The sequence below is a fragment of the Lates calcarifer genome, linkage group LG24 (assembly GCF_001640805.2).
Source record: "Lates calcarifer isolate ASB-BC8 linkage group LG24, TLL_Latcal_v3, whole genome shotgun sequence".
NCBI lineage: Eukaryota > Metazoa > Chordata > Actinopteri > Centropomidae > Lates > Lates calcarifer.
In genome coordinates this window covers 78031-97949 of record NC_066856.1, presented here as the reverse complement: position 1 = coordinate 97949, position 19919 = coordinate 78031, and the positions used below count along the sequence as shown (strand labels likewise).

Below are 19919 nucleotides of genomic sequence, written 5' to 3'. Positions count from 1 at the left end.
GACGTATTGACCACAGCTGGATCACACACGTGGCCCCGCGTGCCTCCCATCAGTCTGTGGGGTAAATATTGATGAAGAAGGGCGGATTATACTGACGTCTAACTGCCCCTGCGCTCCTGGGGCAGGAGGTGATGCTCCTCAACACCCTCATAGGTGTCCCTGACAGCGCCTGTGCAGAATAAACTCTGCTGACGTGTAGGACCCGCTCCGGTGAATCCACTGCTCCGGTGATTAGGCCGAATATCTGGGACTGAAGGACCTGATCTGTGAAGGTGTGTGAGAGGCCTGGTCCCTGTGTGGAGCCGGTTATTAAACAGTCTGAGGTTTAGTTCGTGGATTTTAACTCGTAGTTCAGCGGGAGCTCAATGAGCCTGATTATAAACACACTTTACTCTGATTTATAACCGGATACACTCACAGTCACCGATGGTCCACTGTACCGACGGCGTACAGAGGAAATATCAACACAATAACCATTAAATTTAATCAAAGATAAATCAGCTCCGAGCTACAACCTGATTAGGTTATTTACAAGGTCTATTACCTGTTTTTAAAAGAGTCATATTAAGTAAACTACAGCAACACAGCTAGATTTAGTTATTATTATTGATGTGTAATTAGATTATTATTCATGTGTAGGCTCAATTTTAAATGGAGGAAATTTTACTTTTTATTTTTCCTGATGAGGTCAAAGTGACGTCAGCTGATCAAACTCTGGTTTTAGATGAGTGTGGAGGTGGAGAGAAAGTTTTTATGCAGCGAGGACACAGTGAGAACCCTGGAGGAGATTGGAGGTATGTGTTTCACCTGACCACACCTTTACTGACAGGTAAACGTACCTGAAGCTGAGATTTACTGACCAGTCACTGACAGACACTCACTGACAGTACCTGTTCATGTGGTTTAATGATCAGTCTCTCCTCCTCAGCTGTGTGTGTTGGTCAGCGTCAAATCCAGGACCGGTACTTTGACACCCCTCGGTTCGACCTGACTCTGAGAGACATGTGGCTGCGTAACCGTGGAGGATGCTGGGAGCTCAAGTGTCCGACAGTAGCCAGCGGATCAGAGGAGGCCGGCAGCAAGAAGAGTGAAATGGCAGCACTGTGTACTCACTACAGGGAGATCACCAGCCTGCCTGAAATCCAGCTGAAGGTGACAGAGGTCCTGGGACTCTCAGAGACCAGGTCCTGGCACCAGGACCAGTCCTGGCTGAGCAACATGAACCTAGTCTGCTTTGCAGAGTTTAAAACAGAACGGCGGTCGTTCACCTTAGAGGAGGGGGGGGTGCAGGTCGACCTGGACCAGACAGACTTTGGCTACCATGTTGGGGAGATCGAGGTGGTGGTGGCAGAGGGAGGAGACATCCAGGCTGCTCTGGAGAAGATCCAGAGGACAGCTCAGAGGCTGGGTGAGTCACACTGATCAGATATTTTCATGGTCATCAGGCTGGAGATTCATTCACCCCATCTTTAAAGTCATATATTTTCCTGTTCACAGGTCTGACTGCAGATCAGAAAGTTGAAGGAAAAATGCATGTTTACCTTCAGAGAAATCATCCTGAGCACTACGCCAGACTACTGAGTGAACACATCTTATAACAGACCAGTCTTCAACATCTGTATCCGTAAACTGGGATTTTATTTATTACAACCAGAGACCAGTCTTCACCCTGTTGAGTCTGTAAACGTGGGTATTATTTATTCAAACTGTAGAGACATTGTCAGTGGACCTGAACCTCTTCAGACAGAAGCATCAAACCATCCTCTCTACCTGAACTCTCCTGCGTCTGGTCATAACACTGAAAATAAATACTGTACTGATGATGATGATACAGCAGCAGATGAAGAGCTGTGTCTCCTCTCAGACTGAACTCAGGGTGTACCCCACCTCTTGCCCAATGTCAGCTGGGATTGGCTCCACCCCCCACCCCCCCTTGACCCTCACAGATGAACAGTATAGATAATGGATGGATAGATGGATGGATGTTCATCTGCTCTTACTCTCCTTTATTAAAAGAACAGACGTGTCAAACCTCAGTAATCTGTCAGTGAGAGTTGTGGCATTGAGTTAAAGCCACAAGACTCTCTTTCATATCAGTGACCTGATAGCATGAATGGTTAGGGTGTGTACCACATGGGCCTCAGTGTCCTGAGCAGCTGGTCCCTGGTTTGACTCCCGAACCGGTCGGACATTTACTGCATGTCATTCCCGTACTCTCTCTCCCCGATTCCTGTCTTCTCTTCACTGTCCTGTCAATAAAGGCATAAAAGCCCCAAAATAATATATATATATATAAAAAGACTCTCCTTCATATAGCACAGATAGAACAAGCTGCTCAGAGGATAAATAAAGAGTCTATTCTCATGACAGGTGTCACACTGAAGATAACTCAGATATAAAACATGAGAAAATCATCCTGTTGTAATCAAAAGCTTAGCCTGGTTAAAGAAGTTTGAGAATAATTAGAGAAGTGAGGGAGTGTTTGAATGTAATGATCAAATCTAAGTAAGTGTTTACTTCATCCTCCTGATGTACAACATGATATTAATGTGATTAGTCTGCAGACGCTCATCTGAACACTGTGGTTAATACAAACTGTTCTCATATAACTCACTGTGAAAAACTAGAAGGTAGAGTTCAAAACACAAAAGTTTTATCATCAGTAATCAGTAATTACAAGGAGAGCAGACTGTGCCATAAAGAATCAAACATCAGTTTACTGTCACCGTAAAGACTGATCCAAACATCCTGTCTTCTCACTGACTGTCTCCTGTATGAACCAGAGAAAAACCTAACATTTTTTGCTGTACTTAATGAAATTATTATTATTATGACAACATGACTGACAGGTGAGACACACCTGAGATAAACCTTAGTCTGATCATCTTCCTCTGTCTCAGGCTGGACCCAGGTGTCAGGTGGAGGTCTCTCTGAGGCTGAGGTGAACCTTCTGATGGACTGTCCCTCTGGTCTGGTCTGTCCTGATGTGGTCCTCCTATCTGGATCCCTGAGGTCCACAACACAACAACAGGTTACAGTCAAATGAGTGTTTTCACTCAGAGAGAAACCATTAGTGATCAGAGACTCACACAGACCTGTCCTGGATACAAATCTCTGCTCTGGCAGCTGGGTCCCCACAGTCCTGGTCCTGATCACACTGGTCTCCCACATCCTGTAGGACCACAGAGTCAGACTGACAGACCACATTCTGCTCTTGTGAGACATGACGACACCTGAAAGACAACAACAATCCTATATCTGTTCAAGGAGTAAAAACACAGAGAGCATTTGTTATTTTCAAACAGTTCTCTCACTTTAACCTTTATATCACTGCATATCTGATACTTTCCATGTGTTACCTGTTACTTGTTATAAATTCATTAATGTGGAGGATTCACAGTGTTTTTAAAACAGAGGGCAGATCTATTCCTATACAAGTTTTTACTGTGCCCACAGACAATCGGAGTCTGCATAAATAAATAAATAGGTGTTGTTGCAGGAGCGTGTTAATTAGCTCTGACGTCACGTCAGCTCTGCGTGCTGCGGCCTCTTTATATACAGTCTAGGCTGCGGCTCCAGGTGTAGAGTTACAGCAGGAGCGGGAACTCTCCGGCTGCTAATAGAGTCTGCCTGCAGGCCTCCACTGTGGAGTCCATCGATGTATTATGAGAGTTGGATACGGTGCCACAGCTCAGCCTTGCGGCCAATTTTCCAGTGGACACTCGTGGTACTGCAACGAAAAATCCCGTGGCGCCCAAAAACCATTTTCCCCATAGGCCACCATTGTAAAAGAGACGCCTGTAAAACTGCTGACAGGGCACCTCCAGCTATAAACATAATCAATTATGACTCTTTCTATTCTATATTTTAAAGCCAAGGACTTATAATCTTTGTAAAACATCTCAAAAGCCCAGAAAAGTCATGTTTCCCTGAGTGACGTCACGGCTGTGTGCGGGCTCTACGCGTGGACATGTTGGTTGAGACTCGGGAACGACGGAACAACAGCATTTATTTATTTATTCAAGGCTTAAACTGTGTGGTAAAGCTTATATTTGCCCATAAGTAAACAGTGAATATATGTTCCCATGTTGGACCAGCATACCAGCATGGGATGCTGGACCAATGTTGCAATAGGCCTAGACTGCCAGGAGATTCCCCATGACACATCAAGCTTTTCTCTCTCTCTGTTTCTCTCTGCTTAGTATGGATTCATATATGATATCATATATATATTCATGATATATGTTACTAACTCAGTATCTTCCCTTTCCTGTTGTTGTGCTCTTCCGTCTCTCTCTCTCTCTCACTTTCTGCAGGTGCTTCTGCCTCTGGATCTGTAGAGTCTGACCTGCAATGACAAGCCTCCTGCTTCTACAATCCCACTCAACTACTAGTTTTATTGCTACTTTTGCAATTAATTCTTTAATCATCACTACTATCATTACTACTACTGTATTACTGGTATCACTTTACATTTTTTACATGGAACCCGTGTTATGCTACGTTCTTCTCTTGCTATTTTTCAACATCAGAGTGATTGATTTGAGCAGGTAGAGGCTGCAATTTGACCTTTGACCTGTAGTTTTCTATTAGAGAAATGTCTCAGATGAGACTGTGTCACATGATCTACTGATCCAGGTGTGAACACCTGACCAGAGCACACAGAAACCCTGTAAAGTGACAGTGGAATTTATATTTTAATACTCATCAGTAAAAACACACTGAGACACTGACAGTTTCTGAAACTGAATCAAAGAAGATTTTAAAGTCTCTTTTATTAGTGGAGAATATGAAGTTATCTATATATACACTGTTCACTACATTTTTATTATTTATATTTATAATAATACTTTAATATATACTTATAATAAAAAAAAAATAGTGAACAAGATTAACCCCCTCAGTGAGTTAATGTTTCAGCCTGTAGTTAAACTGTGTTTCTTGACCTTTGGTTTTAAAACTAGGTGAGTGCAGGTGTGTCACATGACAGTAGGCGGGCACGCGCAGGGTTTTGTAAACAACATGACGGCCTTCGGACTGGCCCTGCTAACTGGCTGATCCGACACCGAACTGTCAACCTTCACATATCTCTGGACTCAGACCCGGTCTGACGGACCGAACGGGACTCTAACTGACCACACGCTGTTCGGTTCACACTGGAATTCACCGAGCTGGACCTACGAGCAGCCGAGAAGACCGTTTGACTCGCAAACGGTAATGATAAGTCGTTAGCATCGTTAGCTAGCTCTTCAGAACAGCCAGCGCAAGCTAACGGACAGACACGGGTCGACAGACCGGGTCCCGGTGTTTCGTGCAGTCTCTGTTATTAATCTAGATGTGTGTTGTAATGTGACGTTTCCGTTAACCTCCCCCTGTTCCCCCAGGCCCTCCACGGTCTATGGGCTCTCAGTCCAGTTCTGGGATGTCTGGAGGAAGGAGCTCTTCCAGCGAGAACCCAGCGGAGCCAGCGGAATCGAACAGGAGTAGCAGCGGCGGCCGGGGCCGAAGGACGGCAGACAGGCAGCAGACGGAACGACCGGTGGCGGCAGAGGAGGACGTCGATTTAGCTGAAGTGCTGGCTTACCTACTAAGGAGGTGGGGAACACCTGGATCAGAACCTGTCACAGACCTTATCCATACGCTGATTATAGAACCTGATTATAGACCCGGATCAGAACCTGAGGATGGCGTTCTGGGGTTAAAGTTAGGGCTGACTCCCACCCTGCTGTTGTCGTCGTCGTCGTTGTTGTTGTTGATGTGACACAAATGTGATACAAATGAGCTGCAGAACAATAGGAACCTCTGAGTGCGCAGTTTGAGTCAGGACAGATGATGATCATAAGTTCATTATTGTTGTAATTACTGTTAATTGATTTTATCTCAACAATGACGTTGGGGATATTCAGATACAGCTTTTCTGTTCAGCTTTGGCATTTTCCCACTCAAAGCAGTTTTCTAAAATATACAACAAATAATTTTCAATGCGAAAGAACAAGTTACAAGTCAGTGTCTAATGCTCACTGTTGCCTACTAAGGACTGTGCAGTTGAACACGAGGCAACTCTCTGCTTAACTTGATTCCGTGCACGTTCAAATGCTTCATCAAATTGGTCGGGTTGTCCACGACGTCCTTTTTGCAAATATTGCATCGCGCACTATTGGCATCAATCTTGCTAAAATGGAGACACACTTTTGACCTCGGTCGCATTTTTTTAACCGCTTCGATGCGCACACACTGTAACAACACAGATACAGGTCAACCTTGTCTGTGGGCCTAACCACGTAAGTTTTTTTCCCCTGCATGCCTCTACTGCATGTAACGTTACAACCAATCACGGCAGTATTATCAGATCTTGATCACGTGATTAACTTCCTCGTTATCGAAAATTGGCACTGAAAAACAAGGCATCTTTCGATACCTGGTAGTATCGAAGCATTTCGGTCGGTGCCTATAAAAGTTCGGTACCCAGCCCTACCTGCAGGTGACTGTTGGACCTGGTTTGTTAGATTCAGGTGGTCCAGAGAGAAGCTGTTTTTGAGAACTAATTGTTTTAACATCACATTTAGTTCCTGAGCTGCTGAAGCTCAGAGGAGATTGGAGTTTCCCTCCTCCAGTTTTAATGCAGTTAAAGTGTTTGTGAAGGTCTTGAAGGTCTTCAGTTCAGTTCTTCATTGTCATTGCACTGTTGTGCAACAAAAGTCAAAGTGCAACTTAAGTGCAAAATAACAATGACAGACACACACAGTTCAACATACAGATCAGCAGTGATTATATAAAAACTAAGTGAACAACAACTAATAAATTGTCAATTTATTGTCAATAAATAATTAAAAGAGTTGCAGCAGTAAAACTGGACTGTAGGACTGAGATTGGCCTGGTCTGTGTGTGTGACAGATCTTCAGGCGTTTTCTGTTGCTGGTTAACTGATGGGTTTCAGGTCTGATGTGGTTTTGGTGTGTACAGGGGCCAGGTCAGACTGGTCCACGGCAGTGGAGCCACCGGGCTGCAGCTGGTCCAGTCGTACTCTGACTCTGACGAGGACAGTGATGGAGCCTGGGAGGGTCGGCTGGGAGACCGCTACAACCCACCAGGTAACCAGCTGCTGACCCTGGTCCTGGTCCTAACCTGATCATCAGAATCATGTTGTGTATCTTAGTGAATCTGGATCAGGTTCAGTTTGTTATCAGATGTGAGCTGTGAGACTGTGTTTGTGTTGTCAGTGGACGCTCAACCCGACACACTCGAGGTGGACCGCAGTGAGATCAGAACCCAGATTCTGCTGGCCACAGCCTCATCCACCCTGAGAGGCAGACACAGCTTCACCCACATGCTGAGAGAGGTTGGAGCACTGACACACAACCAACACCCAGCACAGAAACACACACCAAACACAACACACTGAAACACAACAACAACAGAAACAAACTCTGCAGTTTGATGAAATAAAAAGTTTCTTCTCTCTATTTTCAGAGGGAGCAGGGCCGATGTCGAGGCTCCAGTTTTTCTCATGGGGAGTGCAGTCGTATCCGGACGCAGTAAGATGTTCAAACTCTACATGTGTTCCTCTATAAAAACTACCAGAGCCAGAACCAGTAATATGGATCAGAGTTTATCTAATGTATGTAATGTCTGTTTACCAGAGTCAGTCTGTTGATGTTTATCCTCGTATTCTTCCACAGTTTCCTGCCAAACTACGTCTCCCACAAAGACACGTACCAGCAGAAAGCTTTCTGTGGAGTTTACAGTGAGGATGGCAACATGTTTCTGTCTGCCTGCCAAGGTAAATGACTCCAGACCTGACCCACAGGAACTGATCCAGACCTGAGGGGTCACACATGTAGAGACCAGGTTTACAGTGATGTATGAGTGATTTAATGTCTTGTTTTTTCTGTTGCTGGCTGCAGACCAGAACATCCGCCTATATGACACCACCAGGGGTCGCTTTAACCTACGGCGGACGGTGAAGGCACGAGATGTGGGCTGGAGCGTTCTGGACGTCTGCTTCACCCCTGATGCTCACCATGTTCTGTACTCGAGCTGGTCCGACTACAGTAAGGCCAGGGTCCTGATCAGAGTCGTAGTTCAGACAGAACGTTTGTTTGAATTGTTTCTAACAGAAACATGATGGAAACTATTCCTTAATGTCCAAACTTGTCAAAACAAATCAGACCATTTATTGTCCTAGATGAATAATAACAATAAAAATAGTTTGTTGTGCTGAGGTCCAGCAGATCAGATCATTAAACAGGCCTTCGGCTGATGATTAATGAGCTGTGATTTATATCCACACATCTACAACATGACCAACTTTCCCTCGTTCAACAAGTTAGCTCCACGAAATCCATACCACACTGCGTAGATCTAAAATGGCTTTTAGGAAAATCTAACTGTAAAAATTTTTTAAAAAAAGCATGTAAAATAAACCAGATATTAAAGTTACGATGTGTTGGATTCTGTACCTGATATGAAGTGATTACTACACAAGCAGAATCTGTTGTCTATTGGTTCCCATTCAGTTTTTTTGTGGTTGCTTCAGCTCATTTTATGGCTGTTATCAGTTTCTGTCGTCTTTCAAGGTTTTGGGATACGTTTTAGAAATACAGCAGGCAGGGAAACAAGTTAGCTGCTAGCAGTGGTATGTCTGAACAGCAGCTTTCCTGCCAATATGGTGTTTAGATTTCCCCTGTTGCATGATGGAGCTCTGTGGATGAATGGTTTCAGTTACTGATGGATGCTTCAAAGCCACAGGTGTTGTACTGTTGCTGTATTCAGACATGTTGTTTGTGTTTTCTCCACAGTTCATTTGTGCAGTATAGATGGAGACAGTGAAAACCACACCGCCCTGGACCTCAAGTTAGTGTTTCCCTCATAATAACTTATAACATTATAGAGCAGGTAATCTATCATTCTCTCCATTCATCACCACCTGGATGAGTAATGTTGTCATGAGCCCTCCCGGTTCTATGTGTGTTTATCTCTCTTCAATGAATCACCTCCATTAAAATCACAGCCCTGACACCAGTATGGTTCAACAGCTGATGTGTGTCCTCCTCTGACAGTGTTTCTGTGGTTCACTGATAGTTCTGCTGCTGCATCAACCTGTGTGTGTGTGTGTGTGTGTGTGTGTGTATGTATGTATAGTCCAGATGAGAGGAGGTTCTGTGTGTTCTCCCTGGCTGCATCCTCAGATGGTAAAGAGATTCTGGGAGGGTGAGTTCACTTCCTGTTTCAGATCAGAGTAGAAACCTTCAGACTGAATGCACTCAGTGTTTCTCTCGTCTCCTCTCAGAGCCAACGATGGCTGCCTTTATGTCTTTGACCTGGATCAGAACAAGCGAACGCTGAAGGTGAGTTTCTGAGTCATGTCCTCCTCTGTTTCAAGGTGAGTCCAGCATCAGTCCACCTGACCCGGCTCAGATAAAGCGTTACATCAGCAGCAGACAGAGTCCAGCTCCACCTTTAACTCCTCCCTGGGACAGGGGAGTTAAACTCACCTCCCTCCTCCATCTGCTTTGATACCAGTTTACCTTCCCTCTCTGTACCTCTGCATCACTGGCTCTGATTTTCTTTAACTTTCTGGTGTATGAAGCTGGACTCGGATTTTCATGTTGAAAATAACACAACAGAGTCTGCAGCCATGACACTAACTCAGACACTAACATCACCGTGCTGATCTGTCAGTGACACCGTTAGCATGTTAAACATATGTTAGCTCATTAGCAGTAAACACAGCAGCTGCAGGTAAAGTCACTTGTACGTCCTCTTACTCTGTGTCTCGCGTGTCTCCTCATCAGATTGACGCTCACGAGGATGATGTGAATGCAGTTGCATTTGCCGACAGCTCATCCCAGCTGCTGTTCTCCGGCAGCGACGACGCTCTGTGTAAAGTGTGGGACAGACGGACGCTGCGGGAAGACAGACCTCAGCCGGTTGGACAGCTGGCTGGACACCGAGACGGCATTACCTTCATCCACAGCAAGGTGAGGAAGACCCTGCTGGTTTTAATCAGATTAATCATGAGCCAAAGTTATCCCAGAACACATGTATTCAGTCAGAGGCTCAGAGGTCTGTGGTGCTTTCAGGGTGATGCTCGTTATCTGATCAGCAACTCGAAGGACCAGTCCATCAAGCTCTGGGATGTCCGGAAGTTCTCACCCAAAGAGGGACTGGCAGCCTCCCGCCTGGCTGTCACCCAACAAAACTGGGACTACCGCTGGCAGCAGGTTCCCCAGAGAGGTGAGAAGGAGGAGGGGAGGAGAGAGGCAGAGGGAGGTGTTGGTGGTGGGGTGTTAAAAACCTGTGTGTGCAGTGAAAGTAATGACAGATTTATAATCACAAACTGGAGGGGAGGAGGGAGAGAGGAAGAGGAGAGAAAGATGATAGGAGGAGAGGAGCTTAAAAAAGATAAAAGGATAAAACGATGGAGCTGAGAGAGTGAGGAGAAGAAAGAAAATAAATTTAATTCAGGCACTTTGTTACTTGGTATTTCAGGACCAAACTGAGGTCAGTTCCATAACGACTAACAGAAAAAGGCAAAATTAAAAAATCCTTTTTCATGTTTTTCCTCCATCCAGACAACAGCGACCTGAGTGTGATGTCCTCAGGTCGTCCGTCTCCTCCTCTTGAACCTGATCTCTCTCACTAATCATGACAAACATTCACACATGTCTCGTGATAAAATAATGAAGTGGTGACATTTTATATCCAGAAGGTCAGAGGTCATTTATCATTCTCTGTAGAAACACTTGTCTGTTGTTCAGCACCACCAGTCAGGAGCAGTGAACTGTGAGCTGATTTACCTTCTGACTACTTTCAGCCCTGAAGAGACACAAGCTGACGGGCGACACCTCAGTGATGACGTACCGTGGTCACGGTGTCCTCCACACTCTCATCCGCTGCCGCTTCTCTCCAGAGTTCAGTACCGGCCAGAGGTTCATCTATTCTGGCTGCTCCACTGGAAAAATCATCAGTGAGTGTCTCCTGAGTGTGTGTGATATGTCAGTGATAGTGTGTTGATATACATCACACGTCTCATCTATATGTGCAGTTTATGATGTGCTGACGGGCAGCGTGGTCTCCAGACTGTCGGGCCACGACGCCTGTGTGAGGGATGTCAGCTGGCACCCGTATGAGGACAACATTGTCAGCAGCTCCGTGAGTAGACATCACTGTTCAGCTTGAGGCAGCTGCAAACTCTCCTCATCACAAGTTTAGATCTAAAGGAGGGCGAGTGTTTTTTATTCTCAGTATCTGAGAGAAGGTGAGGCCCTCACCCACAAGTTAGCAATGTCCACACAGACTTGTCCGTGTGCAGTCGGCTCACTACCTGTGAAAGACACATCTGTCCACATCTGTCTGTGTGCGTCTGTAAGGAAATTTAACAGAGGCCTAACTGAGTTCCCTCTGTAATATGGTGGAAACAAGAGAAGTCAAGCAGAATCAAATGGACCATACACAGGATTATATATCAGTGTATTTTTATCAATTTGTCTCTGAGCTGTGGAGGAAACCAGACTCTATATACATGGCTGGGAAAACATGAACGTTTCTTGATATCGTTGTCTACATTGACAAGAAATAAGAATGTTCTGATTATGGTGTCTATTAAATTCACGTTATAGCTGAAGCTAATGCAGAAAACCTTCCACTTAGTGTTATCCAAAGGCTTAAATGATTAAAAAATTGAACTTCATCTTTTTAACATCTGGTGTTGATTGAGTTTAATCTCTACTTCTGTTTTATTGATGATTTCGGTGGATAAAACTACATGAACAGCAGAATCTATGAGACATGAAGTTATTAGTGGCTGATCAAAGATGGAAGTTTAACTTCTTATCAACTAAAATAAATGACAGATTTCAGCTTTATCAAATCAAATCAGTTTCAACTTTAAGCCCAACTCTGTGGGCAGCCATTACAAGCATCAGAAGCTGTGATCCTGATCCTTTTCTGTTTTTCCACAGTGGGACGGAGCGGTGCGAATGTGGGAGCACAGACAAACCCATCCTCTGGAGGAGGAGAGGGAGCGGGACAGAGACTGATGACTGGAGAGAGAGAAGAAGAAAATAATGTCAGAGGAGGAGACATCAGTGCAGAATAGGCGAGACAAGCCCAGACAGAGGACAACAATGAGCTCAGAAGGACTGGGAGAGACTTAAATATCTTTTAAATTCAATGCTGGATATTAATGATCATAGCTGTACCGTGGTTGTGAAGTGTTGGGTAGGAAGGTGTTGCAGCCTGATGTCGTACAGGTTAAAGACACTGGGATGGCCTGCTTCTGTTCTTCTTTTTCACTGTCTTAAAAGAAACAGGCCAGAGATTTTTATTTGGCCTGAAACACTGCACTTAACACGTGCTAAAGCTCCAAACACCAAGCACTGCACATAGGTCATTGGCTGTTAAAGTGATGTGAGCTCGTTAATAAGAATCTATGTTGGATATTAGAGGGATGAGGTGGTTCTGTATAAATGTAAAGTATTTTAATGTGTGCTCAGAGAGTGTGTTTAGATGGCCATCAGTGTTGACTTCACATATTCAAAGACCAGATTGAGCACATCAAAAAAAACCCAGAACTTAATGGGTGGTTCCCTGACTTCCAGCATGCTGGGTCAGCACTCAGCTCTGTAAATACAAGCCCTGAGCCTGTTAAAGAAGCAATTCTATTGGCCAATATAAACCTGTGATTTGAATGCGATGTGTGTTAAAGTCAGGGACAGGGGATGTGTGTGTGTGTGTGTGTGTGTGTGTGTGTGTGTGTGTGTGTGTGTGTGGACAAATACTTACACACTCATCTGTTTATGCAATTTTCAGGTGTTTATATCAGAGCCCATGTTTCTCTCTCAGACTGTTGTTTAACAATAAAACCTTTCTCTAAACCTTCCACAAACAAACTACCGCTGATTGTTGAAGTCCTCATCCTGTTGCAGTGAACTACAGATGAATTAACTCTTCTCTACGATGTGAGAACATCAGATGAAACACTGAAACATGATTTAAACCTGAAAGACCAAACGACTGAACCCTCAGCTGCTGCAGGAACCAAAGTGGTGTGAAGGTCGATGTAATGGCAGTGATTATCTAAAATTAGACAGAGATTCTCTGGTTTCATTTACACTCACTGTTCACAACTTCTGACTCATTTGATTCATATTAAAACACAGTAATTTTAGAAAATGCTGGATCCACAAAGTTGCTGTTTTAAGCGTTTAAACAAAAGGAAAGTCAACATTATGTTAAAGCTAACAGTGGTCTACCCCCCGTCTGTAGAGTTGTATTGTCAGATGAACAGTCAAGCTACATGTGCACTGCAGCAGTGTCTGATCTCAGTTGAAATGGGACTGGATGTTTTACTGAGCATAAATCCCATGCAAAGACTAAATTTACTCCATTTGGCTCTGGGAGTTGAAGAGGCTCTGGAAATAAAAAGACTGAGAGAAATGCAGCTGTTCATGCCTTAAATGAACTCCAGCAGGTGATTCTACGAGAGGAGGAATAAAGCAGGCAGGAGGATTTTTCTGAGGAGCAGACCAGGTTCTTTACAAAGTTGTTACTTTAGGTCATCATGTAGAATTTAAATTAACTTCACAATTTTTGTATCATCAGCTGCCATCTTTTAGAAACACTTCAAAGCTTGGTGTCAGCTCAGTGTTGAGAAGAATGGGGTCAGGTCCTGCAGCCATTAGCATGTCTCCACTTTCAGCCTGTGCTGGGGAGGGGCCATGGGGGTTTGGAGGGTAAAGGGGACAGAGGGGCTGTATTTTTATAAATCATGTGCTCTGCTGCAGGACTGACAGTGATAAAGGAGAGAGACTGGTGAGCCTTTCACACAGGACAGACAGAGAGACTCCGGCCTGAGCTGGTATTGAAAAAGAGCAACACTTAATAAAAATTCTAAAAGGTTTCCTTAAGAAGACCAGAAGGCCAGGAGACCAGAAGACCATGGATCTGAAGACGGAAAACTCCTCCTCTAATGGCCTCTCACCAGACGTCAGCCTGGAGAAGTTACACAAGATGGCTGAAGATCTGATCCTGCCTGGGAGGTTTATCTTCAGGGTCCTGAACGCAGCACTAGAGTTTATAACAGACTTACTGGGCAGACTTTTAGGAAGCTGCCTGGTCAGACGACATTTCCACCTGGTGCTGTCTGGTCTGGTTCTGTTTGGACCCGTGCTCAGCCTCTGGGTGTCAAAATTCAGTATCTTTGCAAACAGCCACCATTTCCTGTACAGGTGAGATCTGTTTCTAATGAAAACCTTTAACCTGCTGCTGCACTGAGTTTCACCTGTCATTATCTTGCAGTTAAAGCTCTGATACTGTGGTTCAACAGCATCAGTCACTGATGAGTCTCTTCAGATCAGGGTCTTCATCAGTTATTGATCACTCACCACCTTATTAAAGGTAATTAATAGAGAATTACTCACTGTTTTACAGAGTGAAAGATTATGTTAATGTTGGTATTCTATCAACCTTCATCATTATTATCAAAACAAGACAGTTCAGGTCATTCAGAGGACTGACCTGGTCTGGTGTGACTAGTGGCTAATGCTGGCTAATGTTAGCTACTGTTAGCTAATTCTGGCTAACTCTGACTCCTCATATTATCAGACTCACCATCGTATAAATGTTCTAAGAAACAACACAATCATTTATGACTCAGTAATAAACAACATGAATCTGTGACATGTTAAATATTTAACCTGGCAATCCAAAAAGTGTATTCATTAATGAATGTCATGACAATAATCACTCAAAAGTAGCATACTCTGCCTTTAAAATATCTGTTAATACCAGTTAAACTGAATGTAGTGGTTATTCCTGGTCTATTGTTCTATTTGATAACCACTATGGTGGCTGAGCAAAAATGTCTTGACGGCTGCCAGGACTGCCAAGTGAGGTCAAAAAACTGTCTTCCTGCTCTAATCACACCCTTTAGCTAGCATCCTTGGCTTTTATCTGTCTCTATCCCTGGCTTCTGGCCACTAGATGGGATTAACTCAAAGAAAACAAGTATTAGAATTCATAAATTAAAACTTTGGCTCCAACACTGAAGTTAAATTGAAGTCGAACTGGGAGTTAAACTGATTCAGCCTTTGACTAATGTATCAGCAGCCCACGAACCATGATCCCTATGTCTGTTCATCACAACATGATCGGAACTAAATCCAACCCAAACCCTTTGTTGTTGTTTGTTAAATTATTTAAACGATGAACTGAAACAAGGTGGGATCAAACCTTATATTGATCTAATACTGATTATTATCACTGTGTTGTGATTGATCTCTCTGTCACAGGAAATTTCTAAAATCCACCTGGGGTTGGACCTGGGTCTTCAGCGGTTCCTTCATCATCCTCCTCTCATTCTCAGCTCAGCGTTCACTTTCTCTCTCTCTCCGACACCTCTCGCGGATAGGGGTTGTGGGGGTGCTCTGGTGGGGGAGTCGGTGCCTCTTGACCTTGCTGGAGGACGCAGCAGGGACCTGTTATGAACCCGTAACCCCCCCCCAGGACTCCCAGAGCCTGGCCTCCCCCAGACCGTCGCTACTGCTCCTGCACGAAGACCAGACCAAGGCCTCCTGCCTCAGAGCTAACATGGTGTGGAGGGGGTACGAAGTGTCCCAGGATGTCCTCATCCTCTGCATGTGCTGCCTGTTGCTGGTGGAGGAGCTGTCTGTCTTTGGCCCTTGTGTATTACATGCCAAGCCCCTGCAGAGGTCCCCAGGAACCCCCTTAAGATTCATCTTCCTCCTGTGTGCACTCCTACTGGTCTTGTGGATGTTTCTGCTGCTGTGTCTGCTGGCACACTTCCCCAGCTTCCCCTCCCAGCAGCTGGGGGGCGCTCTGGGCTACCTGGGCTGGAAAGCACTTTATCAGGGATGGTACAGACTCAGACAAAGCTGGGGCTGTCCTGGTTTACCAGGAGAAGGACTCATTATCTCCATGGACAAACAGCCTCATTACTGTTAAACTCTGAGGAGAAGACACTGAAAGGTCAAAGGGCTTCTCACTAGAGCTGTGAAGAGAATCTAAGACATGACGTGTATCTTTATAACACTAGAGAAGTCATTTGAATAAATAATGAGTTCAGGCAGAGTCAGAATCATATTGGTTTATTTTGTAATCTGAACCAAATGCATGCACAATAAGAAAAAGAAGGCATGTTGTCAGAGGAGGAGTTTGTTACTTGATGAGAGTGTCACACTAAACTAGTTGTATCTTGTTTAAAAGCTGTGAGTGTGCTGATGTTTCAGTAGATGAGAGCTTTCCCGTCTCCTCTGGGCTTCTTGATCTTGTCATAGTTCTTGTTTATAATGTCAAACAGCACAGCCTGCAGGAGGAAATAAAGATAGAATCAGACACAAAACACAGGAAAGAGACAGATTCAGATTTATGATCGTGTCAAACAGCTTCTTTCATCATCACCTGTTCATTCATTAACAGCATCAAACACAAAGACAGAGTAGACAAACTCCAGTCAGTCTGACACAGCCACACTTCATCAGTTTAATTACCCTTCTGTTAAGGAGTGGAGTTCATTTAATCCCTGCCCCTCCTGCTGGGACACAGCTGGAGTATTTTACAGATGTGTAGTGGTTTTATTCAGAGTACAATGTTTATCTGCACGTTACTGTCGTCAGTCAGTTTCAGACAGGATCAGAGAGTCTGTGTTTCTTACATATGTGTTGCGGAGGTCCAGGACCACAAGGCGGAGCTCGCAGTACTGATACTTGTCCAGCTCATGAACCAGCTGTCTGTAGTCTCCCTGCAGCACAGAGCAGTTTGTTTTATACACTAACAGAACAGACAGTGAATATCATCACACACAAACACTGAGATAAACTCACAACATGATACTGACCACATGGGGTTGTTTGGAGGCTTTGGCCACAGCATCTCCTCTCTCACTATAATATCTGACAAAGAACAGACAGAGGGTTTTCATCAGTCCTCAATGTTCTGATCAAACAAGCTTTAAAATCCCTCAGGAAATCTAAACCTCTAGTCCAGGTCTGAGTAAAGCTGAAAACACTCAAATATTCAGAGTTCATCAACTTTTGTTTTCTGAGAGGAAAGTTGTGTTATTTCATTTTTAAAACCGTAAATCGAGGTTTCACACTGAGAGGTTTTCTTCTGATGGTTGACATTGTCACCTGTTCACCTGTCATTCCAAACATGACCTGAGAAGAGCTGTGATTGGTTAAAACATGGACACCCCCTGTGTAGGTGGATGAGGGAGGATATCAGCCCGTTGTCATCTTTTTTATCATGTAAACTAAAAACACTGCTGTGAAGTAGCTGCTCTGATATGGGCTCTTACTTTGAAATCTGAGTCTGGAAACCCTCGATCTTGGTGCGTGTGTTGGTCAGAAGTTCAAACACTTTCTCCTGTTGGATAAAAACAAAGATTTGAAAGCATCCTGACTAAGATTCACCTCACAGATCAACAGATCAGCAGATTGTCAGCTCTGACCTGCACTGCCACTCCAAAGTTGTTTCCATCTTCAATTTTAGGGATCTGGAGTTGGACCCACATTGACACCTGCCAGGAAAAAATACATCTGAATATTAAGCTCTGGTTTGATATATGAGTCTGTCATAGTGTCAACACATTAAAAAGGCTGATTACTGATTACTAATGTGACCTCTGTTGACAGAGGAGATCTCCTGTCATCACATGAACTGTCTCTTTAAATGAACCTTGACACTCGTTTAGAGTCAGACTGACCGTGTTGAGCTTCTCCTTCAGAGTTTGGATCTGAGGCCTGACCTCCTGCAGGAGATTCTCCACCCGCTTGTTGATGCAGATGGGACCACAGGGAGGTCCTGGGGGAGAAAACAACATGACATGTGTCTCAGAGTTTCTACTCTGGGTTACCATTTCATTCACACTCAGTCATCTCTCTCTGTCGTCATATTCACCTGAATCCTCCTCCTCTTTATCGCTGTCCTTGTCTTTCTTCCCCTCCTTTACCTCTCTCTGCAACATAACAGAAGCTCCAGCTCAGACTGTTTCCACTGCTTCATCATCATCATAACAGGCTCTCTGGCTGAGACTGAATCAACATGTTAAATGTTTTTTTCTTTGCATATGAAACACAGGGTCTGAGGAGAAAACCCAAGACACTGTTCCACAGTCAATGTCTGCAAACCAACACCAACTGTAGAAATATATATAATATGACTAATACAATTAAAACACCTCAGTGATTCTTGTGTCCGCATGTTTAAGTTGTGCAGTTGTACTGCATAAAAATCAACCAACACTAAAACAGGTGACTGAGGACTCAGTATTTCAGTCTGATGAAATATTAAATCTAAATCTGTGTCTGAGGAGGTGAGACTCACAGTTCAGAGAAATAAACACTAAAATAACCTACTGTTAAAACCCCTGTCTTCTTTATTTAGCAGTTAATGAACTGATGTTTTAACCCTCAGACCAGCATATCTCCTTTATCTCAGACCACAGAGCCTGGACCCTGAGGAATGTGGGAACCTCAGCCTGTGGGACCTACCTCCTCCTTCTTCTTGCGTTTGGCCTCCTCTTTAGCCGGGTCAGGGATGGGGATGTCCAGTGGAGCCTTCAGGGACCCAAGATCGTCACAGATGAAAGACGTCTGCCACAAAACACAAACATGTTTTTTAGAGGAGGAGTCACTGAGATCCATGACTCCCTGTTAACCACCAGTGACCCCATCCGGACCCCTGACCACATTTTGTTTCACACAGAGTCAGGTTGATACCTTCAGCAGCATCTGCAGCTCTTCAATCTTCTGAGGGAAAAACTTTGACACCAGCTCTTCAGCCTGTGGTAAATAATAATAATAATAAAACTGATTATAACAGAGCTCAGATGATTTTAATGAAACATCTGTAGCATCTGGATTAACTCGCCTCTTTAGTGAGTTTCTGGCTGAAGTCATCCACCTGTAGAGAAGAGAGGAGAAGTGATTAGGATCGTTTTTCCTCCATTTAGACTCAGTCACCTTGGCCTGAACCCAGACCTGGTTAGACCGGACTGAGCAGCACAGGCCGAGACCTGAGGACGGACCACCTGTCCCGGGGTCTGTCTGCTCCTTAAGACTCACCTGGACACCGGCTTATCTGGCCCACCAGGTGTTTGACGGGAACAAAGCTTTTAAAATGTGAAATGTGAGTCGTGACCCGCATACTCTGGTGCTCACCTGTTTCTTCGACTCGAGGCGGATATCCAGAGAAGCCATGTCGACTGAGTAGACAAACTGAAGTTTAAATAAAGTTTATAACACTGTTGAAACTTCGGCTTCGCGCGGAGAGACAGAAATCAGCTCTTTATATGAAACTCAACACGGTGAAGTCCTCACAGTTACTCAGCATTAAAAGCGAAAATGAAAGTAAAGCGCAGACAGTTCCGCACTCCCCCACTTTAATATCAATGATCCCGTTGCATCATGGGATGTGTAGTTCTCAACAACTACAATGATTTATGTAATGAAAAAAGAAAAGAAAAAAGTATCAAAACTCTAAACTGATGTATTTTGACTTTGTTTTCTATCTGGTGTTGTTTATGTTTATAAATTAAATTTAACCTGTAACTGATTAGATTCAACGTGTTTTATGTAGAAACTGTAACTCATCAGGTCTGACTCAGTCCACCAGATGGAGCTGTAAAGCAAACTAAACTACAGGCTAACTACAGAGGAAACCTGTGTGCGCGCTTGTGTGTGTGTGTTTGTATCAGTATATTTTACAGAGTGAATGGATGTTTTCTCTGGTCATGTAATTAAAGTATATTTGGTTCAAACAGCTGAGAGTGAAGATAAATCTCCTCTGTCACTCACTCACAGAGACACTGCAGCTGATTATTGATCATATTAAAGTGTGTCTGCTCCCAGTGTTTAAGGGACCAGCTCTCCTCAGTCTGACGGCACATGGACTCTGAT

The 19919-nt window shown here is 44.1% G+C and overlaps 4 protein-coding genes and 1 long non-coding RNA gene across 8 annotated transcripts; 3 read left to right on the top strand and 2 right to left on the bottom strand.

Annotated features, from left to right (window-relative positions):
* Window positions 1–137: 137 nt before the first annotated feature.
* thtpa (thiamine triphosphatase) lies at window positions 138–2283 on the top strand. 4 transcript variants are annotated; one of them, XM_018698141.2, is made up of 4 exons: window positions 138–272; window positions 725–794; window positions 929–1408; window positions 1498–2283. In XM_018698141.2, the coding sequence occupies exons 2-4, from the start codon at window positions 725–727 to the stop codon at window positions 1596–1598; spliced, it is 651 nt and encodes a 216-aa protein (XP_018553657.1). In that variant the 5' UTR covers window positions 138–272; the 3' UTR covers window positions 1599–2283. The 4 variants fall into 4 exon arrangements, with proteins under 4 accessions (XP_018553657.1, XP_018553654.1, XP_018553659.1 ...); XM_018698138.2 differs by having other exon boundaries at window positions 725–829; XM_018698143.2 differs by having other exon boundaries at window positions 177–272; window positions 688–794.
* On the bottom strand, window positions 1991–6957 carry LOC108898230 (uncharacterized). Its single transcript, XR_007809359.1, has 4 exons — window positions 5585–6957; window positions 3096–3233; window positions 2861–3007; window positions 1991–2770 (listed from the first exon to the last, which is right to left on the bottom strand). It is a non-coding gene; the product is annotated as an uncharacterized LOC108898230 (long non-coding RNA).
* Window positions 4988–12893, top strand: dcaf11 (ddb1 and cul4 associated factor 11). Its single transcript, XM_018698135.2, has 15 exons — window positions 4988–5214; window positions 5385–5595; window positions 6964–7091; window positions 7221–7339; window positions 7471–7535; window positions 7680–7780; window positions 7905–8051; window positions 8799–8853; window positions 9142–9210; window positions 9290–9347; window positions 9795–9980; window positions 10083–10236; window positions 10817–10969; window positions 11048–11154; window positions 11964–12893. The coding sequence occupies exons 2-15, from the start codon at window positions 5399–5401 to the stop codon at window positions 12039–12041; spliced, it is 1617 nt and encodes a 538-aa protein (XP_018553651.1). The 5' UTR covers window positions 4988–5214; window positions 5385–5398; the 3' UTR covers window positions 12042–12893.
* A 109-nt stretch (window positions 12894–13002) lies between these two features.
* LOC108898227 (fat storage-inducing transmembrane protein 1) lies at window positions 13003–16092 on the top strand. The gene is made up of 2 exons (XM_018698136.2): window positions 13003–14231; window positions 15294–16092. The coding sequence occupies exons 1-2, from the start codon at window positions 13942–13944 to the stop codon at window positions 15964–15966; spliced, it is 963 nt and encodes a 320-aa protein (XP_018553652.1). The 5' UTR covers window positions 13003–13941; the 3' UTR covers window positions 15967–16092.
* Window position 16093: 1 nt separating this feature from the next.
* Window positions 16094–19386, bottom strand: psme1 (proteasome activator subunit 1). The gene is made up of 11 exons (XM_018698137.2): window positions 19182–19386; window positions 18892–18924; window positions 18741–18803; window positions 18513–18614; window positions 17920–17977; window positions 17726–17823; window positions 17471–17539; window positions 17318–17385; window positions 16859–16913; window positions 16676–16762; window positions 16094–16327 (listed from the first exon to the last, which is right to left on the bottom strand). Exons 1-11 carry the CDS (start codon window positions 19218–19220, stop codon window positions 16247–16249), a joined length of 753 nt encoding a protein of 250 aa, XP_018553653.1. The 5' UTR covers window positions 19221–19386; the 3' UTR covers window positions 16094–16246.
* Window positions 19387–19919: the final 533 nt, after the last annotated feature.